The following is a 26663-nucleotide window of genomic DNA, read 5'->3' on the forward strand; positions in this document are numbered from 1 at the left end:
GGACCCACAATTGTCTTACTAGTCTTTTTCTCTACACATATCTATAGAAGCTTTTACAGTCAGTTTTTATGTTCTCTGCAAGCTTACTCTCATACTTTATTTTCCCCTTCTTAATCAATCCCTTTGTCCTCCTTTGCTGAATTCTAAACAGCTCCCAATCCTCAGGTTTGCTGCTTGTTCTGGCCATTTTATATTTCTCCTCCTTGGATCTAATACTATCCCTAATTTCTTTTGTAAGCCACAGTTGAGCCATCCTCCCTGTTTTATTTTTGCGCCAGACAGGAATGAACAATTGTTGTAATTCATCCATGCGCTCTTTAAATGCTAGCCATTGCCTATCCACTGTCAACCCTTTAAGTAACGTCCCCCAATCTATCATAGCCAGCTCGTGCCTAATACCTTCATAGTTTCCTTTATTTAGATTCAGGACCCGAGTCTCGGAATCAACTCACTCTCTCTCTCCATCTTAATGAAGAATTCTATCATGTTATAGTCACTGTTCCCCAAGGGACCCCGCACAACAAGATTGTTAACTGATCCTTTCTCATTACACAATACCCAGTCTAGGATGGCCTGTTGTCTAGTTGGTTCCTCAACGTATTGGTCCAAAAAAACCATCACATATGCACTCCAGGAATTCCTCCTCTGCAGTATTATTGCTAATTTGGTTTGCCCAATCTATATGTAGATTAAATTCACCCATAATTACAGTTGCACCCTTATTGCATGCGTCTCTAATTTCCTGTTTAATGCCATCCTCTACATCACCATTGCTGTTTGGGGGGTCTGCACACAATCTGTTATAGCAAATATCTAGTTTCATGGACAGCGATGATAAAATTAATTCTGGCAAACCTTTTTATTAAATTAAATTCCCTAACCACTTCTGCCCAAATGTGTTTGTCAGTCATTGATGGACTGCACTTGCAACAGCGGTTCCACAAGTGCACTTCATCAGATAAAACCGTCCTGGAGATAAGTGTCACGTGCTGGAACTACACGGCAGGTTTGCAGCATCCGACGAGAGCAAAGAATTGTTTCTGTATCAGGTGGACAGCCCTTGGCAGATCTCAGCACTTGTTCTGCTTTGCATTTCCAGCTTTTTCTGCTTCCAGTTGTCATCTTCAGTCATTGCTTATATCAGCACGATAATAATATAAAATTTAACTGTTTAACTTAGCATTGCACTCGATGTATTACAGGAAAACAACAGCCTTGGTGAAAGATTACAGTATGTTCTAATCTGGCCACCTAATCCCACTCCCTGTTTGCTCCACAAGCCCATAAGTCTTTTTCAAGCAACTATCTAATTCCTTTCTAAAATAACTCATGGTCTCTGCTTCATCAGTTTGTGGAAGACAATTCCCCATTCTGTTTTTTTTTTCTTGGCTGCATACAGTGACCCAGTGCTCGGCCAGAACGGAAATGATTGGGTAATTCTCCTGTCAATTATACCTGCCGACCACACTGCTATAAATGACTGGAATTGATTTTATGCATATAACTTTTATGTAAGTATTCTCTACTCACTGCATTTTGCTAGAGAAATCAACCTGCTTTTAACGGGAGACATTGCTACTCTTCTCTTCTGTCAACCAGTGGAAACAACCTGACTTACCACTTAACTAATTATAACCCCTCATAACTTAGGATATCGTCCATCAGTTCACCCATTAATCTCCGCAGCTCTAGTCATTTAGATCAGAAGGCGGCTGGTGCCTGCTAATACCAAGCGAGCAGGCAACACCTTTGGGGAATAGAGTGGGGGAGGAAATGGGGATTCAGTTAACAGGAAATATCATGAATCATGTAAAACCAGTTGTTACAAATGATTACTGAATCTGCTTGTTTGAACCAGGTACTTGATGGGACAGACAGTCAATATTCAGCAATGCAGATTGGGCAGCTTCAAGATGAGGAGGATGATGCCTCAAATACTCCAGGAGACGCACTTCCAGACAGCTTTACAACTTCCACCCTAGGTATGTTGTCATGTCCTGTTAAAGCAAACTAGGGTGTTAGCAACAAGGATTGGGCTAAGGATTGATGTTGACTTTCATGTGTCATTCCTTAATGCAGTGAAATAATTGGCTTTCTCATTACAAATGACTTACTCCTGAATCTAATTGTTGACTATGCTTAAACATGTGCTCAAAACTCCTCTTTATGCATTGACACCTTCCCACCTTTGATTTGTAACCATTTCAGATGTTTTATTCAACATTTTCTTTGAGGGCAAGAAATGGCACAAGACCAGAGATGTTTCCACTTATGGAGATGAAAACTGCAGGCCACAAATATAAAATAGTCACTAATAAACTCAATAGGGAATTCAGTAGAAAATTCTTGACCCAGAGAGAGTGGTTAGAATGTGAAATTCGCTACCACAGGGAATAGTTGAGGCAAATAGTATAGATGTGTTTTAAGAGGAAGCTGGATAAACACATGAGCGAAGGAAATAGGAAGATATGCTGATAGGATTAAATGAAGTAGAGTGGAAGGAGGCTCAAGTAGAGCATAAATGCTGTTATTGTTTCTGTGCTGTAGGCTCTACGTAAAATAATTAGGGCAGAATATAATGTAATTTTTAAAATTGATCACTCTTTTCTCATTTAGTGGTAATGGCTTGTAAGGATTATGTTTAAAGCATTAATTCTTACTGAAAAGAATATTAGAAGCTATAACACATGATCAGAAAAACTTACGACATTTATTAAAATGTATTAACACCATGTTGTATAGTTCGCTTGAACTTGTCCAGTGTGTGCAGAATGGATCTGGTACTGCTAGACTTTACTACAAAGTACTGTATCTCATGATCCTGCTGAGAATTTGCAAAACTGCTTCTGGCAAGGGTTGTTGAATTCAAGTGTTTGCTGAAATAGGCGCACTGTGGCACAGTTCATTAGATGCTAGCCCTTCACCTCTGAGACATGTTATGAATAGAATAAATGTCTCCTTCATTGACCAGCTGTAAAGGGCCCTACATAAGAGGAAACTGGATAAGAACACAAGGGAGAAAGGAATAGAAGGATGCACTGATGGAGTGAGATGCAGTAGGCTGGGAGGAGGTTCGTGTGGAACTTGTACACTGTGTAGACCAGTTGGGTTGAATGGGCTGTTCCTGTGCCTTTCCAATGAATTTGACTATTCCAACACAATCCTCACTGGTCTCCCATATTTTACCCTCCATAAACTTGAGGATATGCAAAGTTGCTGACTGTATCCTAACACATCAAGTCCCATTCATCCATCATCTTTGTGCTCACCAACCTGTATTGGCTTCTGGATAAGCATGCCTAAATTAAAATTCTCGTCGTTCCTTTCAAATTCCCTCCATGGCCTTACCCCTCCCTATCTCGTTAATCTTCTCCAACCCCATGGCTCTTGAAAATATGTGCACTCCTCCAAATCTTGCCTCTTGAGCATCCCTGATTTTAATTGCTCCACCATTGGCAGCTGTGCTTTCATCTGCCTGGTTCCTAAGCTCTGGAATTCCATCGCTAACCTCTCTGCCTCGCAACCTCTCTTTCCTCCTTAAGATGCTACTTAAAATCTACCTTTGTGTCTCACATCTCCTTATATGGTTCGCTGTCAAATTGTGTTTGATAATGCTCCTGTGGGATGGTTTATGATAAAAGTGCTATATAAATGCAAGTTGTTGCTGTAAATTCCATATGCATGAGATCATTTTGAGCAGTTTGAAGCCAGCCTCAACCCAAGACTGCCTGTAATTGAGCAAAATTTGGCACCACGTTGAGAGACGGCAGCTGACGTGAGAATTGGAAGACTGTCGACTGGTGCAGTTTGCAGCTCCTTCTGAGTTTGAGATTGTGTAGAGGGAGCTTCGCGCACAAAAAAGGTCAAACATTAGATGAGCACTGGGAAAGGGGCTAGTCAATGTTCCACAGTCCTAAAATATTTGTTTTACAATGCAGCTGGTTTGGAACCTGTCAAACCTACGGCAGAAGGTTTTCACATGATCAAACGTTCATAAATTAGTTTTTCATAGTGACAGTTTTCCCAGTACTTCCCAAAAGTTCTCTTCAGCTGTTTCCTATTATGCTATTTATTTTGTTTTCTTGATCTGCATGATACTGAGCTCCCCAGAGGTTTTGTTTAATCATAGAGTCAGAGTTTGTACTTACCATGTGTTCTGGATTATCTCCTCCAATGTACAGGATTTTATGGAGAGTGAAGAAACTGTAGATTTTTTTTTAAACAGATGACCATTTCTGTTTTTAAATTGGGATGTTTGGGTCGAGGCCCAAAGTACAGGGCACTGCCAATGACAGAGTAGGGGTAATAGGAAGGTACTCTAATTGGCAGGATATGACTAATGGTGTCCGACAGGGATCTATCTATGTTGGGGCCTTAACTATACACTATTAACAACTTAGCGAGCTAAATATTCAAGTTTGACAAAGACATAAAGCTAGGCGTTATTATAAGCAGTATAGATGGAAGCATAATACTCTAAAGGGATATTCATAGATTAAGGGGGAAGTTTAGTTTAGAGATACAGCACTGAAACAGGCCCTTCGGCCCACCGAGTCTGTGCCGACCATCAACCTCCCATTTATACTAATCCTACACTAATTCCATATTCCTACCACATCCCCACCTGTCCCTATATTTCCCTACCACCTACCTATACTAGGGACAATTTATAATGGCCAATTTACCGACCAACCTGCACGTCTTTGGCATGTGGGAGGAAACTGGAGCACCCGGAGGAAACCCACGCAGGCACAGGGAGAACTTGCAAACGCCACACGGGCATTACCCAGAATTGAACCCGGGTCGCTGGAGCTGTGAGGCTGCGGTGCTAACCACTGCGCCACTGTGCCGCCCATGTCTCGAGCATCCCCAATTTTAATCACACCACCACTGATGGCCAGGTCTTCAACTGTCAAGGTGCTAAGCACTGGAATTCCCTCTATTATCTGTGTGGCTCTCTACCTCTTTCCTCCTTTAAGGCGTTCCTCTTTGACCAAGCTTTCAGACATTTGCCCTAATATCATATATGGCTCAGTGTCAAAGTTTGTTTGAAAATGCTCCTGTGAAGTGCCTTGTGATGTTTCACTACATTAAAGGTGCTATATAAATACAGGTTGTTGTAGATTGGTTCCTGGGATGAGTGGGCTGTCCTATGAGGAAAGATTGAGTCGAATGGGCCTCTCAGGTTCAGAACAATGAGAAGTGATTTCATTGAAACGTCTAACACTCTTGGAGGACTTGACAAGATAGATACTGAGAGGCTGTTTCCCTTGGCTGGAGAGCCTGGAACTAGGGGTTGGTCATTTAAGACTGAGATGAGAAATATCTTCACTGAGTTTTAAATTTTTGGACGTCTGTACCCCAGAGAGCTGTGGATGCACAGTTGGTGAATATGTTCAACACCGAGATCGAAAAACTTTTGGGCACTAAGGGAATCCAGGGATATAGGGTTCGGGCAGGAAAGTGGAGTTGATGTGGAAGTTCAGCTATGATCTAATCACATGGTGGAGCAGGCACACTGGGCTGCACGGCCTACTCTTTCTATGTCTTATGTTAACTGATAGGGTAGATAGAGAGAAACTATTTCTTGTTGAGTCTAAGACTGGAGCATAGTCTAAAAATTTAGAGTGAGACCTTACAGGAGTCAAGTTAGGAAAGACTTCTACATGCAAACTGTTGTGGAATTTTGGAGCTGTCTTCTGCAAATGGCAGTTGATGCTAGGTCGATTGTTAATTTTAAATTTGGGATTAATAGATTTTTTTTAACCAAGGATATTAGGGATATGGGGCAAAGACGGGCATATGGAGATAGATCACAGATCAGCTATGATCTCATTGAATGACAAAACAGGCTCGAGGGGTTGAATGGCCAACTCTTGTTCTTATGTTCCTAATGGTGATGTGTAAGAAAGTTGAGCTAAATTAGGAAGTTGTGATTAAGTCATGGCAAGCTTGGGTTGGCCTGAAGATTATAAGAGATGGAGAGTTTAGAGGTTCTGGTGAAGAGTGAGTTAAGAGTAGGACACTGCATTGACCCTTCATCCCAACACAACTAAGATTATGTAGAACAATAAAAGTATTTAATGTCGCATACTTTATTGCCTGGGGATGGTCAGGAGTGTGGTGGGGGGGCTGGGGGGTGGGATTGCTGCTCAGAAGGAAATTTTCTGGAATATTTTACCTTTACTGATCCAGTTTTTATCCCCCCAGTTACTTCTTGCTTTTCCCAATGACTGAGGGGTAGGAAAGTCTAGTTATGTTGCTCTGTGCAGCCTTCATGGATCAGCTCCTCTTTTCTCGCCCATTATTTTCATATTGTATGCATATATGTGTAAGTTTAGAAGACAGGAGGCAAAATCTTTGGAGCAGCATGGACTGTAGTAATTGATAAAATAAGGACAATTCTTCAGTCCTATATTTTGTGAAGTATTGTAAGAAAGTCAGGTACTATGGCGTGTTGGAGATCCAATTGCACCGTCTCCTAAGGACCCAGATTTGCAAAAGCCTTTTATGTTAAAGACCGATGTGGTAATTGGATTAGTGCATCTTTGGAAGTATAATGTCCTTCAGCCTGTTCCTTCCAATGTACCAACCTTGTTTAGCCTTAATATGCAGTGAGACCTTTGTCTAATGTCTCATATGAATGACAGGACCTCCTGATTACTTCAGTGGAGTGTCAACCATGCTGATGTCGTCAGTTTCTGAACCTGATGTGAAAGTGTTGCTCATAGGGCCAATCGAACTGTCCACCCCACTCCCACCAGCCATTTCCACATGACCAAGTGCCTACCTCCACCTAACATTTCCTGACAAGAGCACAACTGAGATGGGAAAACTCAGCAGCTGGTGACATTGAGCCTCCATTGCAGAGGCTCTGTCCTTTGGTACCCCAGCTTGCTGACTAACATTCTAAGAGTTAGAGAAGTAACCAAATAACATTTATTGCAGTAAAAGAAAAATAAAATACTGCGAATGTTGGCAATCCGAAATAAAAACAAAGTGCTGGAAATGCTCAGCTGGTCGCAGCATCTGTGGAGAGAGAAACAGAGTTAACATTGAAATATTAACTCTGTTTCTCTCTCCACAGATCCTGCCAGACCTGCTGAGTATTTCCAGCACTTTTTGAACATATATTGCAGCGCAAGTTATGTATGGTGAGCACCTGCTATACCATTTATTGGGATGCAACTGTGAAAGTCACAGTCACCCACGTGGGGAGATCTTGATCTTGTCAGAGGGCAGAGGATGGAGGAAACTTGGAGGCTGAATTAATCTGGCTGCCTTTGTGCCCTCACTGAGTGGAGAGGACTTTTACAATGCATTTATATAGGGCCTCCTTGCATCTGTCAAACGTTAAAGTGCTTCATGTACAATAAATTTTTTGAAGTTCAGAAACTGACACATTGACAAAGGCAGCAGCCATTTTGTGCACAGCAAGATTCCACAAGCAGCATGAGGTTAATGGCCAGTTAATCTGTTTTTGGTGGTGTTGCTTGAGGGTGGAATTTTGGTTTAAGACACTGGGAGAACTTATGACTCTTGTTCAAATAGTGCCATGGGATCCTTGACATTCGCCCGAACAAGAAAAGGTAACCTCGGTCCAATGCTTCATTTGATGTGGTTACACCTCCTACAATGCAGTGAACTCGTTCAGCACTGTGTTGGAGTGTCAGCCTAGGTTGTGTGCTCAAGACAGACTACAGAGTAGCATCATGGATGCCTGGAAGTAGATCATCTGCTTCTAACTTTATCCAGAGTGTGACACAAGTTAACTTCGAAAATGAGGAAGAAAATTTTTTATTTTAATTTAGAAAAGCAGAGGAGAAAAATAATTTATCTTAATCTTACAGCAGTAAACAAATCTCATTTGTTAAGTCACATGGGCCACAGCCGGCAGTCCTCTGACAGCAGTGTTGATCGTTTTGTCTCGAAGGATGACTGCGTTGAGTCAGCAGATCTTGATACCAAGGTGAGATGTCTTTATGTTGTACTTATTCAAGGTTTCGATAGAGTAAATAAGGAGAAACTTGTTTCCACTGACAGGAGACAAGAGTACTCTGTCCAATTCTGGGCATCACACTTTAGAAAGGGTTTCAAGGCCTTGACAAGGGCACAGAGAAGAACTCTGGGTTTCTCCATTTCCGGCCGGCCTCTTGTGCATCCTTGATTTTATTCACTCTAACATTGGAGGCCATGCCTTCAGCTGCCTAGGCCCTAAACTCTGGCATTGCCTCTCTAAACCTCTCTGCCTGCCTCCTGTCCTTTAAGACATTCTTTAAAATCTAGCTGTTTAACAAAGTTTTGGTCACCTGTCCTAACATCACCTTATTCAGCTTGGTGTTAGATTTTGTTTGATAACACTTCTGTGAAGTGCCATGGATCATTTTACTGCACTAAAGGCATCAGATAAATGCAAATTATTGTTGTTGAAAGGTACCAGGGATGAGGACATTAATTTATATGGAGAAACTGGGATTATTCTTCTTTCCCTCAAACTGAATGTAAAATTCAATCGTATTATGTTTGCTGCTACCGAGGGGTGCCTTCACTATGAGGTCATCAATTAATCCTATCTCATTGCACAATGCCAGGTCTAGTACAGCCTGCGCTCTGGCTCCAGAATGTACTGTTCTAAGAAACTATCCCGAAAACATTCTATGAACTCCTCATCCAGGCTACCTTTGCCCACCTTTCGCCGTACCTTTCTGACAGAGACCCATTATTTCTTCCCTGATACCCCGTCCTACTATGTGGTTACTGTTAAGGGGCCTGTACACCACTCCCACGAGTGACTTCTTGCCTTTATCATTTCTCATCTCAACCCAAACCGTTTCTGCAGCTGGTTTCCTGAACTTAAATCATCCCTCTCTATTGTGCTAATACTGTCATTAATTAACAGAGCCACCCCAGCATTTATTGCCTATCCCTAATTGCCCTTGAGAAGGTGGTGGTGAGCTGCCTTCTTGAACTGCTGCAGTCCTTGGAGTGTCGATACACCAGCAGTGCTGTTTCCTAATATCTCCTTATATGGCTTGGTGTAAAAGTTTTGCCTGATAATGCTCTTGTGAAGTGCCTTGGGACGTTTTACTACCTTAACAACACTATATCAATGCAAGTTGTTGCATGGCTTTCCAGCTACCAACTGGAAGTATGAAGGAGCTGACCATCCTTGTCCCTGAGTCTTGTGACCTGCTGTTGGATCCACTGTCCCCACTCCTGGCCTGATAAATGCACCAGAGCAGTTGTTGTCACAAGTCAGTCATGTCAGAGCTGCCCAGTCCAAATGCTTGGATATAAACGGAGACCTTCACAACAGCACTAACTTTTGCATATTTCACATAGAGTAATCAAATTAGCCTTTTAACAGAGAGCAATGCTGGATGGGCCAATAATGGGGATTCTGGAATTGAGATCAGGACAGTGCCCCTATGAACCTCTGTTTTATTATAGTCCCAAATTCAAGGAGTTTGTAACAGGTACAAATTCATTGAAACTTAAATATAAACCTTTAATAGGTTTTGGGTCTGAGTTAATTCAGAGGTTGAGCAGTAGGAACTGGTGAGCTTGCAGACTGTTGCTGCTCACTCTCCCATTGGGCAAGGCAAAAAGCCACAGTAGATAGATAAATGTAGGGAACAGGTTGAGGTGATGGAGTTGCCCCTTTTGAAGTCAACATGCCAACCAAGTGTGATTCAACAAGTTCATCCTTGTGGGTTTGTTTACTGAGCTCGATGATGAATCTATGTACCAAGTGGCACGTACCATATAAAACCTTCAGAAGAGCACAGTTGGAGTACTGTGTACAGTTTTGGGTATTATATTGAGGATACAGTACAGATTTACTTGGGTGTTTGGCTGGAAATAAAAGCATGAAAGACCTGAAAAATTGGAGCTAATTTTGTTCGAGTGAGTGTTCATGGGATGTTTAAAATTATGAAAGGATAGAATACAGTCAATGAATACAGACTGTTTCCAGTGATTGAGAGGGGTCTAGAACCAGGGAACATAGAAATAATATTGAATGCAATAGATTTATGACAAAGAGCAGGAGATACCTTTTTACGTCAGGGATTGTAAGGCTGCGGAATGGACGGCCAAAGAAAGTGATCGAAACAGCGACTAAGCCAACATTTAAGAATATATTGTATAAACAGAAAATTTGGAAATACTGAGGTCAGAAAGCACTTGCAGCAAGGGAAACAGAAGAGGTTAGTTAAGTGTCCCACACAGGAACGCAACCGACTGAACACCCTGCTAATATTATGTTAATGAGGTGAGATGAAGCAAGGTGGGAAAAGGCCTGCGTGGATCATAGACCTGTGTTTTATATTTCCATGTTTGATTGAAGTCTGATGAAGGACTATGTTTGCAAAAATTCTGTGCTGTTAATTTCCTGACTCTCGTCAGTGTGAAGTTGCCGTTACAGCTGAGGGCCATACCTAAATGTGAGTGGTCTTGCAGTTTGGGTTTGCCTGCCGGTATAGAAATTATAACTAATTTTCTTGCGTTTCTAGTTCCCACCTATTCAAGAGTTGATATTATTTCCAGTATTTAAATTTTGGCAGACTTCTGACAATTCCAGTGTCTGTTCAGTTCTTTCTGTGCAATGGTAGCACCATGCAAAGTATTGAGTTTCAGTCTAGAAGAGCAGCAAACTTGGAATTGCAGATTTTGGTGTAAAAGGAAGATATTTGGCCGTTGTGCCTGTTTCGGTATGTGCTGTCAGTCTGGCACTAAGGTCTCTGATCTCATTTCCCTGCTGTTCTATATTTTTCTTGAGCAATTCAATCATTTAAAAAAAAAAAAAAATTAGGTGCACATTGGAGAGGGGGTGAACATATGAATAGGAGCAGGAGTGGGCCACTTGGTCCTCGAGCCTGCTTTGCCATTCAATAAGATCATGGCTGATCTGATTGTAACCTTGACTCTCGCCTACCCCTGATAACCTTTCACCCGCTTGCGTATCAAGAATCTATATTTCTCTGCCTTAAAAATATTTAAAGACTCTGCTTCCGCTGCATTATGAGGAAGAGAGTTCCAAAGACACTCAACCCTCAGAAAAAATTTCTCATCTTTGCTCAAAATGGGTAACCCCTTATTTTTAAACAGTGACCTCTGGTTCTAGATTCTCCCACATTGGGGACACATCCTTTCCACATCCACCCGGTCAAGACCCCTCAGGATCTTATATGTTTCAATCAAGTCGCCTCTTACTCTTCTAAATTCCAGTGGATACAAGTCCAGTATGTCCAGCCTTTCCTCATAAGGCAACTTGCTCATTCCAGGTATTAGTCTGGTAAACCTTCTCTGAACTGCTTCTAACACATTTACATCCTTCCTTAAATAAGGAGAACAATACTATACACATTACTCCAGATGTGGTCTCACCAATGCCCTGTATAACTGAAGCATAATCTCCCTACTTTAGTATTCAGTTCCCCTCATGATAAACGATAACATTCTATTAGCTTTCCTAATTACTAGCTGAACCTGCATACTAAGCTTTTGCGATTCATGCACTAGGACACCCAGATCTCTCTGCATCTCAGCTCTGCAATCTCTCACCATTTAGATAATATGCGTCTTTTTTATTCTTCCTGCCAAAATGGACAGTTTCACACTTTTCCACATAATGCTGCATTTGCCAGGTCTTTGCCCACTCACTTAACCTATCTATGTCGCTTTGTAACCTCCTTATGTCCTCTTCACAACTTACTTTCCTACCTAGCTTTGTGTTTAGCAAATTTAGCAACCATACGTTTAGTCCCTTCGTCCAAGTCATCTATATAAATTGTAAAAAGTTGAGGCCCCAGCACTGATCCCTGTGGCACACCGCTCGTTATATCTTGCCAACCAGAAAATGACCCATTTATGCCTACTCGCTGTTTCCTGTTAGCCAGCCAATCTTCTGTCCATGCCAATATGTTACCCCCTACACCATGTGCTTTTTACCGCAATAACCTTTGGTGTGACACCTTACCAAATGCCTTCTGGAAATCTAAGTACAGTACATCCACCGGTTCCCCTTTGTCCGCAGCACGTTACTTCTGCAAAAAAACTCCAATGAATTGGTTAAACATGATTTCCCTTTCACAAAACCATGTCAACTTTGCCTGATTACCGTGAATTTTTGTAAGTGCCCTGCTATAACTTCTTTAATAATAGCTTCTAACATCTTCCCTATGACGGTTGTTAAGCTAACTGGTCTATAGTTTCCTGTTCTCTGTCTCTTTTTGAATGAAGATTGGCTATTTTCTAATCAAATGGAACCTTCCTCGAATCTAGGGAATTTTGGAAAATTAAAACCAGTACATCAACTATCACTAGCCACTTTAAGGACCCGAGAATGAAGTCCATCTGGACCTGGGGACTTGTCAGTCTGCAGTTCCAACAATTTGTTCAGTACCACTGCCCTGGTGATTGTAATTTTCTTGAGTTCCTCCCTCCCTTCCATTTCCTGATTTACAGCTAATTCAGGGATGTTACTTGTATCCTCTATAGTGAAGACTGATGCAAAATACCAGTCCAATTCATCTGCCATCTCCTTACTTTCCCTTAATAATTCCCCAGACTCACTTTCTATAGGTCCAACGCCAAGTTTAATTTTTTTGAATATCTACAGAAACTCTTACTATCTGTTTTTATATTTCTAGCTAGCTTTCTCTCATACTCTTAATTTTTCCCTCCTTATCAATCTTTTGGTCATTCTTTGCTATTTTTTATATTCTATCCAATCTTCTGACCTGCCACCCATCTTTGTGCAATTATATGCTTTTTTCTTTAGGTTTGATACTATCTTTCACTTTTTTAGTTAACCATGGATAGTGGGTCATCCCCTTCAAATTTTTTTCTCGTACCTAATCTGTGTATTCTGAAATATCCCCTGAAATGTCTGCCACTACATCTCTAATGACCTATCCCTTAATCTAATTTGCCAGTTCACTTTAGCTAGCTCTGCTTTCATGCACTTAATTGCCCTTATTTAAGTTTAAAATACTAGTCTTGGACCCACTCTTCTCTCCCTCAAACTGAATGTAAAATTCAATCGTATTATGATCGCTGCTACCTAGGGGTGCCTTCAATATGAGGTCATCAATTAATCCTATCTTGTTGCACAATACCAGGTTTATTAGACTATTAACTGGAATGGGTGGCCTGTCTTAGGAAGAAAGATTGGACAGGCTAAGCTTGTATCTGCTGGAATTTAGAAGAGTAAGAGACAACTTGATTGAAACATAAGATCCTGAGGGGTCTTGATAGGGTGGATGTGGAAAGGATGTGGGAGAATCTCAAACTAGGGGTCACTGTTTAAAAATAAGGGGTCATGCATTTAAGACAGAGATGAGGAGAAATTTTTTCTCTGAGGGTTGTGGGTCTTTGGAACTCTCTTCCTCAAAAGGCAGTGGAAGCAGAGTCTTTGATTATTTTTAAGGCAGAGGTAGATAGATTCTTGATGAGCAAGGTTATCGGGGGTAGGTGGAAATGTTGAGTAGTCAGTTCAGCCATGAACTTATTGAACGGCGGAGCAGGCTTGAGGGGTCGAATGGCCTACTCCTGCAGGACATGCTGTTCTAAGAAACTATCCCAAAAACATTCTATGTACTCCTCATCTAGGCTACCTTTGCCCATCTGATTCTTCCAGTCTATATGTAGATTAAAATCCCCCGTGATTATCACTGTACCTCTCTGACAAGCTCCCATTATTTCTTCCTTTATACCCCATCCTACTGTGTGGTTACTGTTAGACGCCTGTACACCACTCCCACGAGTGACTTATTGTTTATATCATTTCTCATCTCGACCCAAACCGCTTCTACATCCTGGTTTCCTGAACTTAGGTCATCCGTCTCTGGTGAGCAACGCCTCCACCTTTTCCAAGCTTCCTGTCCTTCCTAAATATATAGAAACATCGAAACATAGAAAATAGGAGCAGGAGTAGGCCATTTGCCCCGTCGAGCCTGCTTCACCATTCATTATGATCATGGCTCATCATCCAACTCAGTAGCCTGTTCCGGCTTTCACCCCATACCCTTTGATCCCTTTAGACCCAAGAGCTATATCTAACTCCTTCTGGAAAACGTACAATGTTTTGGCCTCAACTGCTTTCTGTGGTAGTGAATTCCACAGGCTCACCACTCTCTGGGTGAAGAAATTTCTCCTCATCTCAGTCATGAATGGTTTACCCCATATCCTTAGACTATGACCCCTGGTTCTGGACTCCCCCACCAGCAGTAACATCCTTCCTGCATCTACCCTGTCAAGTCCTGTTAGAATTTTATCGGCTTCTAAGAGATCCCCCCTCACTCATCTGAACTCCAGCGAATATAATCCTAACCGACTCAATCTCTCCTCATATGTCAGTCTCACCATCCTCGGAATCAGTCTGGTAAACCTTCGCTGCAATCCCTCTATAGCAAGAACATCCATCCTCAGATAAGGAGACCAAAACTGCAGACAGTATTCCAGTTGTGGCCTCACCAAGGCCCTGTATAATTGCAGCAAGACATCCCTGCTCCTGTACTTGAATCCTCTCGCTATGAAGGCCAACATACCATTTGCCTTTTTTACCGCCTTTGCACCTGCATGCTTACCTTCAGCGACTGGTATATGAGACCACCCAGGTCTCGCTGCATATTCCCCTCTCTCAGTTTATAGCTGTTCAGATAATCTGCCTTCCTGTTTTTGCTAACAAAGTGGATAACCTCACATTTATCCACATTATACTGCATCTGTCATGCATTAGCCCACTCACTCAAAGATAGAGCCTTTTGTTTATTTTTTATTATTTTTGTAATGTCTAGCCTTTACTGCTGATTTACTCTTAGATGTGTACTCTGTGTCCCTTCCTGTCCCCGGACAAGTTGAGGGAGAAGATTTTGGAATGTTTTTGGCTGCTTGCATTAAGGTGGGCTGAATTGCCTTCCTATTCATAATCGTTTCATGATCTTTCTTCGTGCAGAAGTGCAATGTCATTCGTATTCTCTTGCATTCTCCAGTAAAAATGGTAACACTGACATGAGTGGAAAAGTTCTGTTAGCCTGATGGAGCCCAAAATAAGGCTTTTATCATTTTTACCCGGTGATGGGGTAACCCTGCATCCTAGGTTTGTTCTCTTGGCAAGTTTGGGGGAGGGGAAAGATTTGAACCCCCTCCCCATATTGACAGCTGCTCAGCATCATATAAATGGAATCCATTAATTATTTTGGCAAAAACTCTTAAATTCCATTACAGAATAAATTGCTTTTTTGAAGTTCAGTTCTAGTTATGTAGTTAAACGTGACGACATAACTTTTAACTGATGTCCAGCAAGTAACTGTGAAATCAATAGCCAATCACTGTTGATTTTGGTGGTGGTGGTTGCAGGTGGCATGATGGCCAGGAGACTGGAAGATTCCATACTCTTTTTAGAATAATGCTGTGTGATGGTTAACATTTATTGGAACAGATAGGCAGGGTATCCATAGAATAGCATTTCCCAATAGTGCAGCACTCCCTTAGTGTGTTGTACGGCCCCAGGTTGAGCTCAAGGCTTGTTAAGAGTCTCAAACTCACAACCTTCTGACCCAGAAGAAAGTATAGCTCTTTGATACTGGAACAGGCAACATGGTAGAGGAGTTGGAGAGAAGCACAGGTGGTTTGGGCGGAACGAGGAGTGGAATGTCAGCACAGTCATAGATGGTAAATTGATTAATTGCATAAAGATAGGAATTTCATGTAAATAACTTGCCAACATTGTATTGTAGATGCAATTGGTTTGGGAATTCAGAGGCCCAAATAGGATTTGTATGTCAGCAAGTTACTTGTTCTTGGTCTTCAATTTAACCTGAAGTTTTCTGTGAAACTTCTGTTTACAGGACTCCTGTTTAGCAAGTGTTTCAGCCTGTATTACTTTGGGATATTGGGGCCGTAGAAGGTTTCCCTTCAATGTATATGTTTCACTGAATGGTGAAGCCATGTGACAGATTTCCCCCAAATGAAAGCTTGAATCTTGGGTATGAACTATTGAGTGAATTTTTGTAAAACAAACTTATCCAATTAGTAGGACGTGGGTTCACATGCCACTCTAAGACATGAATGCACCATCTAAGCTGCATTGGGCAGTGCTGAGGGATTGATGCATTGTTCGAGGTGCCACCTTTTGGATGAGACGTTAAACCTTTTACCATAAAAGATCCCAACTCAATATTTGGCAGCATTCCTCACTCAATCAACACCACCAAAAGTTGGTTAACTTGTGATATATCTCATCTCTGTTCATGGGACCTTAGTCTGCACAAACTGGCAGCCACATTTGCCAGATGTAACAACAGGGACTGTGCGAAGAAAATAAATTCAATGGTTTTGAAGTACTTGGGGGCATCCTGTGGATGTGAAAGGTGTTATATACATGCAAGTTGTTCCTCCAGTTCTCTATGGTCTGACAATTTCCATCCATAAGGCGTATTCCAACTATATTTTCCTTTTGATTTTAGTCACTCTAAGATTTCTTTTGTTCTGTTTGCTCACTCATCAGGAATGTTGACTGCTTTGTGTTTTCAATAAGTTTTTCTTACTATGCCAATTTTCCATATCATTTTGTTTTAAAGCTTGGTCTTTGAGATGTTTAGGCACTTCCATGTGGAGTGCAGGTGCCTAAAATCTTGAAGTTTCTTGCACCCTTTGTGGAATTCTGAATGGTGGTTCTTGCCTCTGATGTTGGGTTGCCATTTACAGGTGAATGTCTGAAGTCCGATTCCATGAGCTGTAGCAGTGTGCATCATTGGTCTTTGCTTTTGCACACTGCTCACCTGATCGTTTCTTACATGCAAGCCGTCATCACTTGAGTGCCAGCAGGCTCTTCTCCACTGGCAGCATTGAAGGCGGCCCTCACTTGACTTCCACGTACTCGCTTCCAGCCGAGCTTGCGGGCGGGAGTGCAAAGCCTGGCCAAGTACTCCCTGTGCAACTCTGAGGCCAGTTATTGCTGCCCTCGCTTAGATCGACAAACGCAGTGGCGATAGGAGAGTGAAAATTGGAGCTCTCTGATTAGAACAGCACTGCTATTTATTGGTCAGCAGCCAAGTGACCAGAAAAGGCCACGCGTGGCTCAGTGATTTTAGGGAAAGTGAAGTATTTGATCGCATAATAACAAAAATTGTACACCTCTCTATTTTTGTCTAAAAACAGCCTTGCCGGATAAAAGGAGACATTGGCCATTATACAGATGAGAATGCTGCCCCCCTGGTCCACTGTGTTCGTCTCCTTAGTGCATCTTTTCTTTTAACAGGACAGAAAAATGGTAAGCAACATTGTTTGAATGACTTGAACATTCGTTGTTTTGTTTTTACTACAGAATATTGATTTTCATACCGGGCTTTGCTTTGATACAGGTCTTATCCCTGACAGGGAGGTGAGGGTCAGTGTCAAAGCACTGGCGGTGAGTTGTGTTGGAGCTGCCATCGGACTTCATCCTGAAGCTTTCTTCATTAAACTGTACAGGACCCCGCTTGAAGTTTTAGAGATTCAAGGTAATGGAAAGTCCAGAATTGTTTCTCATAGTGACTCTCGAAAGTGTACTTCTTGCAATAGTTCATTGATTTTTCTGTCTTTGGAGTCCCCTGATATTGAAAGACAGTGCAGGTGCACAAAGGAAAGTTGTGCTATCATCGCACAATTGGTACATCAGTATATATCTGTTGTATATTAAAAATGGTAAGTGACCACTTCTTCCCCTCCACCTCTGCCTACATCTCTCTACACTTCTATTCCCCTCCACCTTCATCACTCAGATCTATAGTTGTAAAGGGCTGCCTTCTTGAACTGAAGCAGTTTGATCGAAATGAGGACAGCTTAAGAGTCAACCATATTGGTGTAGCACTGGAGTCCACATATCATCCAGACTGGGTAAGGATGTCGGGTTTCCTTCCCGAAAGGGCATTCGAGAAACCAGTTGGGTTTTTCTGACAATCCGACAGCTTCATACTCACTTTTATTGACGGTAAAATCAGGTTTTTTCTCCCCCCCGACTGAATTAAAATTCTCAAGCTGCTATGATGGGATTTGAGCTTGCATTCTGTGGGTTATTAGTCCAGATCTCTGAATTCCTAGTCCCGTTATATAACGCTACACTGCAGTGTCTTAACTGATGCTGACTTACCTGCTGTGTACTTCCAGCATTTGCATATTTGTGAATTTATATAGATATGAATAAATTGCAGAAGTACAGTACACATCTGTGATTCTTTTCATTCCGCAGAAGAGCAGTGCATATCGGATATTTTAAAATATGTAGACCATGGGGATCCACAGATAAGAGGTGCCACTGCTCTCCTCTCTTCAACATTCATTCACTCGGTTCTGACCAAGACTCGATTTAATCCAGAAAGTTGGCTTGCCACTGTACGAGGCACTACAGGTAAGTGAGCAATGTCCTGTTGATTTTAATTCCATCTCTGCCTCTCTCCATGGCTGATGCTAGTCCTCAGGTTGCTGCATTATTGTTATGGGCTCAGAGGACCAAAGTTAATCTAGTTCACCATCTACCATCCTGGCAGCTGCATGATGCAAACACAATGGAGTTGTTGACTAATCATAGCGATCATCTCTATCAGTTGGTGCACAACAGTCCCAGACATGAGGTAATGAAAACCCCCAGTGGTGGAGAGCTTTGGGGACTGTAGGTTCAAAGTCACCTGCTACACTCACCACATCTTATGAGGGAGAAAGCAACAGAAGGATATGTTGATGGGTGAGATGAAGTAGGGTGGGGGAGAGGCTTGTGTGGAGCATTAACTTCGGCATTGACCAGTTGGCCTGTTTCCGTGCTGTAAATTGTATGTGAAACTGCATAAATTAAATTCTGCTTCACATTGCAACTTGTTACTCTGAGACATAAAGGTTAGAAGTTTTATTCCTTTTTTTATTTAAGCATCTTCATGGATCCAATTTCAAGCATTGGAGGCCTGATTTACTGGTGAAATCTATCTGAGCTTTACTTGGCTAACTAGAAGAGGCAAGGCCAACATGGTAACTTTGGAATGTCTGTCCAAGGAAGGCAACTGGTCAGAGAAGAGTAATTTAGCATACTAGGTTACAATCATCTTTCATGTCAAACACCCAAACGTTCACACACACACACAGCTCTGGGAGTGTTTAGAAATGGTAGCAAATATTGGGTCAATCCAAAGTCCATTTAAAAAGAAACAGAAGTAACTTTTTTGGATCATAATCAAGTTCATTGTACAAAGATGCCATTCAACGCATGTATCGTAGAATCATGGGATGGTTACAGCACAGATGGAGGCCATTTGGCCCATCATGTTCTTGCCAGCTCTCTGCAAGAGTAATTCACCTAGTCCCCACTCCATGTAGCCCTGCAAATTTTTTCTCAAGATAATAGTCCAATTCTCTTTGTTTATTTTTTGGTTCTGTCTCTTTCAGGTCAAATCTGTTGTGTTTCCTAGTATAATAAAGAAAGACTTGCCCCTCACAACACCAGGCCATCCCTTTACAGCTAGTACCTTACAACCAACAAAGTACTTCCGAAGTGTCATCATTGTTGTATTGTAGCAAACGCTGAGCCAGACAGAGCAAGCTCCCACAAACCGAATGCAATAATAACCAGATAATCTGTTTTCATGATGTTGGTTGAGTGATCAATATTAGCTAGGGCAGTGGTAATTATCAAGTGCTGATCATTCAACAGCAGTAACAGCTTGCATTTATGTAGCACCTTTAATGCAGTAAATCGTCCCATGGTGCTTCACAGGAGCATCAGCAAACAAAATCAGACACTGACCCACATGAGATATATGGGCAAATGATCTAAAGCTTGGTCAATGAGGTAGGTTTTAAAGAGCATCTTAAAGGAGGAGAGAAAAAGATGGAGACGTTTAGGGAGAGAATTCTAGAGCTTAGTGCCTTGCCAGCTAGAGGTACGGTCATCAATCCTCGTGCGATTAAAATTGGGGACCCTCGAGGACGGAGTTGGAGGAGTATAGCAAACTGAGGCTTGTGAGGCTGGAGGAGATTTCAGAGATAGAGAGGAGCCAGGCCGTGGAGGGATTTGAAAACCAATGAGAATTTTAAAATTGAGACTTTGCTGGACTGGGAGCCAATGTAGGTCAGCAAGCACAGGGTGATAGGTGAATGGGAATTGGTGCAAGTTCGGATATGGGCAACAGAGTTTTGGATGATCTCAAGTTTATGGAGAATGGAAGATGGGAGGCCGGCCAGGAGAGCGTTGGAATAGTCAAGTCTGGAGGTAACAAAGGCATGGATGAAGTTTTCAACAGCAGATGAGCTGAGGTGGGGTGGATTTGTTGAATGTCAGAGGTGGAAGTAGGTGGTCTTGGTGGTGGAGCGGATATGTGGTTGGAAGCACATCTCTGGGTCAAATACAACACTTGTGAATGATCTGACTCAGCCTCAGTTGCCAGGGAGAGGGATGGAGTCACAGGGATGAAGGCGCAGTGGTTAGCACCGCAGCCTCACAGCTCCAGCGACCCGGGTTCGATTCTGGGTACTGCCTGTGCGGAGTTTGCAAGTTCTCCCTGTGACCGCGTGGGTTTTCGCCGAGTGCTCCGGTTTCCTCCCACCGCCAAAGACTTGCAGGTGATAGGTAAATTGGCCATTGTAAATTGCCCCTAGTGTAGGTAAGTGGTAGGGAATATGGGATTACTGTCGGGTTAGTATAAATGGGTGGTTTTTGGTCAGCACAGACTCGATGGGCCAAAGGGCCTGTTTCAGTGCTGTATCTCTAAATAAATAAATAAAAAGAGATTAGCATGAACCAGTAAATGGAGTTTGTGGGAGAAAATAAGTTGAGGGCACAGGATTGTAAATGTATCACTGCTGAATGGTTGTCTACAAATTCCTTCATAGTCTTGCTTCTCTGTATCTGCCTTCCTTCTGGTCCTATGTCCACCACAGTCCCAACTCTGGTGCATTGCACATGCTACCGCCCTCTTCTCTACCAATGGTAGCAAACCTTTAGCCACCTCTGAAGTCTCTCCCTCTACCTTTCCGCATTGCTACAGCTTCCCCACCATCAAAAGCCTTCTTAAAAACGTACCTCTTCAACTATACTTTTAGTCACCTCCCTGAAATTTCTCTCCTCCCCCTGCTTGGATCCAGCCCTGAACTGTCAAGTGCCTTGGGATGTTTACCTATGTAAAAGGTAATACTGTATATATAAATTACTAGTTGTTAAAACATTCCTTCTTAAAACACATTAGTATGAGGCTTGATCCCTATCTATTCCTTTCAGGATATGGCGTCTCATTGGAGGATTGTGTGCCTTTACTCCAGAAAACCCTGAAGGATAAGTCATCCGTAACTTGCAAACTGGCTTGTGCTGCTGTCCGGGTAGGTATCTCTCTTCCTGAGACTGGAAAAAAAACAAACTAATAGCACCATTCCTTTTGTTAGCTGACTTCTAGGACATTGGCTAACACTGATCTTGTTTTTGTGAATACTGTTGGTAGGTGTTCTTGCATTGTAACGTTCTATTATATTGATTGGTGAGGGCTGTACTGGCTACAGATTGGCTGAGGAGGGGCTGTGCTGGCATGGATTAGCTGAGATGGGGCTGTGCTTTATTAACCGCTCTCTCAACCTGTCCTGCCACCTTCAATGACATGAACATATACACCCAGGTCCCTTTGCTCCTGCACCCACTTTAGAATTGTACCCTTTATTTTATATTGTCTCTGTGTTCTTCCTACCAAAATAAATCACTTCACGTTTCTCTGCATTGAACTTCACCTGCCACCTGTCCGCCCATTCCACCAACTTGTCTATGTCCTATCGCAAGTTCTGTCTTGCTCACAATTCACATTGCTTCCAAGTTTCGTGTCATCTGCAAATTTTGACATTGTGCTCGGTACACCAAGGTTTATGTCATTACGATACATCAGGAAGAGCAAGGGTCCCAACACAGGTCCCTGGGGAACTCCACTGCAAAGCGGACTGGGAACAGCTACTTGAAGGAAAATCTACCTCAGACCAGTGGGAGTCATTCAAAAAGGAAATAGTGAGTTCAGGATCAACATGTTCCTGTAAAGGTGAAGGGTAGGACCAACAAGTCCAGGGAACCCTGGATGTCGAGGGATATAGAGGATTGGATAAGGAAAAAAAAAAAAAAGGAGGCTTATGGCAGATTCAGGGGGCTGAAAACAGCAGAGGTCCAAGAGGAGTACAGAAAGTGTATGGGGGTACTTAAAGTAATTAAGAGAGCAAAGAAGATAAAGAAAAATCCCAAGGCGTTTTATAAGTTTATTAAGGGCAAGAGGATAACCAAGGAAAGAGTAGGGCCCATTAGGGACCAAAGTGGCAATGTGTGTGTGGAGCCGGAGGACGTAGGTGAGGTTTTAAATGATTACTTTTCATCTGTCTTCACTATGGAGAAGGACAATGTAGGTGTAGGGATCAGGGAGGGGGTTTGTGATATACTTGAACAAATTAGCATTGAACGGGTGGAGGTTTTAGCGGGCTTAAAAGTGGATAAATCCCCAGGCCCAGATGAGATGTATCCCAGGCTGCTGTGTGAGGCAAGGTAGGAGATAGCAGGGGCTTTGACACAAATTTTCAAATCCTCTCTGGCCACAGGAGAGGTGCCAGAGGATTGGAGGACAGCGAATGTGGTACCGTTATTCAAGAAGGGTAGCAGGGATAAACCAGGTAATTACAGGCCAGTGAGTCTAACATCAGTGGTAGGGAAACTATTGGAAAAAATTCTGAGTGACAGGATTAATCTCCACTTGGAGAGGCAGGGAATAATCAGGGATAGTCAGCATGGCTTTGTCAGAGGGAGATCATGTCTAACTAACTTGATTGAATTTTTCGAGGAGGTGACTAGATGTGTAGATGAGGATAAAGCAGTTAATGTAGTCTACATGGATTTCAGTAAGGCTTTTGATCAGGTCCCGCATGGGAGATTGGTGAAGAAGGTAAGAGCTCATGGGATCCAGGGTAATTTGGCAAATTGGATCCAAAATTGGCTTAATGGCAGGAGGCAGAGGGTAATGGTCGAGGTTTTTTTTTTGCAATTGGAAGCCTGTGACCAGTGGTGTACCGCAGGGATCGGTGCTGGGATCCTTGCTGTTTGTAGTGTACATTAATGATTTAGACGTGAATATAGGAGGTATGATCAGTAAGTTCGCAGATGGCATGAGAATTGGTGGTGTCGTAAATAGTGAGGAGGAAAGCTTTAGATTACAGGATGGTACAGATGGGCTGGAAAGATGGGCAGAGCAATGGCAAATGAAATTTAATCCTGAGAAGTGTGAGGTGATGCATTTTGGGAGGACTAACAAGGCATGGGGATATACAAATGGATGGTAGGACCCTAGGAAGTACAGAGGGTCAGAGGGACCTTGGTGTACTTGTCCATAGATCACTGAAGGCAGCAGCACAGGTAGATAAGGTGGTTAGGAAGGCATAGGGGATACTTGCCTTTATTAGCCGAGGCATAGAATATAAGAGCAGGGAGGTTATGATGGAGCTGTATAAACGCTAGTTAGGCCACAGCTGCCATACTGTGTACAGTTCTGGTCACCACACTATAGGAAGGATGTGAAATAAAAACAAGAAATGCTGGAAAAACTCAGCAGGTCTGGCGGCATCCGTGGAGAGAGAAGCAGAGTTAACGTTTCAGCTCAGTGACCCTTCTTCAGAACTGGCAAATATTAGAAATGTGAAAGGTTTTAAGAAAGTAACGCGGGGGTGAGGCAAGAGGTAACAAAGGAGGTGTAGATAGGACAAGGTCACAAGAATAACCGACCAGACGGTCATGGAGCAAAGGCAAACAATATGTTAATGGTGTGTTGAAGGACAAAGCATTAGTACAGATAGGGTGTTAATGAACTGAAAACTGAACAACCGCAAGTACAAATATGTAAAAAAAACAGTGGGTAAGCAAACTGAACAAACTAAGAGAAAATAAAAAGTTCAGTTTTCAGGAAGGATGTGATTGCACTGGAGAGGGTGCAGAGGAGATTCACCAGGATGTTGCCTCGGCTGGAGCATTTCAGCTTTGAAGAGAGACTGAAAAGGCTAGGGTTGTTTTCCTGAGAGCAGAGAAGGCTGAGGGGAGACCTGAAAGAGGTATACAAAATTATGAGGGGATAGATAGGAAGAAACCTTTTCCCTTAGCGGAGGTGTCAATAACCAGGGGGCATAGATTTAAGGTAAGGAGCAGGAGGTTTAGAAAGGATTTGAGGAAAAATATTTTCACCCAGAGGGTGGTTGGAGTCAACACACTGCCTGAAGAGGTGGTAGAGGCAGGAACCCTCGCATGTAAGAAGTATCCAGGTGAGCACTTGAAATACCATAACATACAAGGCTACGGGCCAAGTGCTGGAAAATGGGGTTAGAATAGATCGGCTTGATGGCCGGCGCAGACGCGGTGGGCCGAAGGGCCTGTTTCTGTGCTGGATAACCTTATGACTGTATGACTCTAAACCTTCCCCCAGCCCGAAAAACATCCATTAACCGCTATTTGTTTTCTGTCACTCAGCCAATTCTGTATCCATGTTGCTACTGTACTGTTTATTCCATGAGCTATAACTTTGCTCATATGTCTGTTGTGTGGCAGTGTATCAAATGCCTTTTGGCAAGCAAGACAGTCATTTAGGTGGAGCTAGGTACTACAAATAGCATTGTGGTGAATGGCTATAGCAACAGGAGTTGTGCCATTTGGCCCCTCAAGCCTGTTCTGCCATTTGGCACTTGTGAATCACAAAGCTAAAATCACGTCCGCTTCAGTTATGTCTGAAGAACCTGGGTGAAGGGATTGAATACACAATTGCCTTCTGTGGAAGCCGGCGTGTTGCTACCTGACCACCAGCTGACAATCCCAAAGCGGTCAAATGGCAATCCTCGGATTGCACTCCCCCACCAATTCTACGATACAAAGGCTGTTTAATTTCAATAGCATTAGTTGCCTCAATCAGTGGGCAGAAGCGCCACCTTTTGGATCAGCCAAAGCATTACAACAATGACATTTCAAGGCAGCAATGATTTGCATATACGTGTCAGAAACATAGAAAATAGGAGCAGGAGTACGCCATTCGGCCCTTCGGGCCTGCTCCTCCATTCAAAAAAGATCATGGCTGATCGTCTAATTCAGTACCCTGTTCCTGCTTTCTCCCCATATCCCTTGATCCATTTGGCATTAAGAAATATATCTATCTCCTTGAATATATTTAATGACTTTGCCTCCAGTGCCTTCTGCAGTTGAGAATTCCACAGGTTCACCTCCCTCCTGAGTGAAGAGATTTCTCCTTCTCTCAGTTCTAAATGGCATACCCCGTATCCTGAGAAATTGATCCCTGATTCTGGACACCCCAGCCATTGGGAACATCCTCTCTGCAACTAGCCTGTCTAGTCAAAGACCAGCACAGGAACAGGCCATTCGCCCCTCCAAGCCTGCGCCGATCTTGATGCCTGCCTAAACTAACACTTTCTGCACTTCTGGGGCCCATATCCTTCTATTCCCTTCCTATTCATGTATTTGTCAAGATGTCTCTTAAACGTCGCTATCGTATCTGCTTCCACCACCTCCCCTGGCAGCAAGTTCCAGGCACTCACCACCCTCTGTGTAAGAAAACTTGCCTTGCACATCCCCTCGAAACTCTGCCCCTCGCACCTTAAACCTATGTCCCCTAGTAACTGACTCTTACACCCTGGGAAAAAGCTTCTGTCCATCCACTCCGTCCATGTCGCTCATAACTTTGTAAACCTCTATCATGTCGCCCCTCCACCTCCGTCGTTCCAGTGAAAACATTCCGAGTTTTTCCAACCTCTCCTCATAGCTAATGCCCTCCAGACCAGGCAACATCCTGGTAAACCTCCTCTGTACCCTCTCCAAAGCCTCCACGTCCTTCTGGTAGTGTGGCGACCAGAATTGCACGCAATATTCTAAGTGTGGCCTAAGGTTCTGTACAGCTGCAACATGACTTGCCAATTTTTATACTCTGTGCCCCAACCGATGAAGGCAAGCATGCCGTATGCCGCCTTGACTACCTTATCCACCTGCGTTGCCACTTTCAGTGACCTGTGGACCTGTAGGCCCAGATCTCTCCGCCTGTCAATACTCCTAAGGGTTCTGCCATTCACTGTATACCTCCCACCTGCATTAGACCTTCCGAAATGCATTACCTCACATTTGTCCAGATTAAACTCCATCTGCCATTTCTCCGCCCAAGTCTCCAACCGATCCATATCCTGCTGTATCCTCTGACAATCCTCATCATTATCCGCAACTCCACCAACCTTTGTGTCATCCGCAAACTTACTAATCAGACCAGCTACATTTTCCTCCAAATCATTTATATATACTACAAACAGCAAAGGTCCCAGCACTGATCCCTGCGGAACACCACTAGTCACATCCCTCCGTTCAGAAAAACACCCATCCACTGATACCCTCTGTCTTCTATGACCGAGCCAGTTCTGTATCCATCTTGCCAGCTCACCTCTGATCCCGTGTGACTTCACCTTTTGGACCAGTCTGCCATGCGGGACCTTGTCAAAGGCTTTACTGAAGTCCATATAGATAACATCCACTGCCCTTCCTTCATCAATCATCTTCGTCACTTCCTCAAAAAGCTCAATCAAATTAGTAAGACACGACACGACCATGCTGTTTCTCGCTAATAAGTTCGTTTGTTTCCAAATGGGAG

General features: G+C 42.9%; 1 protein-coding gene across 6 annotated transcripts in view; it reads left to right on the forward strand.

The window, feature by feature from the left end:
* The window catches only part of htt (huntingtin), a 260486-nt gene that overhangs the window by 76205 nt on the left and 157618 nt on the right, over positions 1-26663 (forward strand). For 5 of the 6 annotated variants that reach the window (XM_068029245.1, XM_068029247.1, XM_068029248.1 and 2 more), the window contains 6 exons: positions 1859-1982; positions 7851-7969; positions 17167-17278; positions 17370-17507; positions 18236-18394; positions 21248-21345. In XM_068029245.1, coding sequence (XP_067885346.1) covers positions 1859-1982; positions 7851-7969; positions 17167-17278; positions 17370-17507; positions 18236-18394; positions 21248-21345 — 750 coding nt within the window. The remainder of the gene's footprint in view (positions 1-1858; positions 1983-7850; positions 7970-17166; positions 17279-17369; positions 17508-18235; positions 18395-21247; positions 21346-26663) is intronic. The other variant, XM_068029246.1, reaches the window with a different exon arrangement.

This window comes from Heterodontus francisci, chromosome 4, assembly GCF_036365525.1.
Source record: "Heterodontus francisci isolate sHetFra1 chromosome 4, sHetFra1.hap1, whole genome shotgun sequence".
In the NCBI taxonomy this organism is placed as follows: Eukaryota; Metazoa; Chordata; class Chondrichthyes; order Heterodontiformes; family Heterodontidae; genus Heterodontus; species Heterodontus francisci.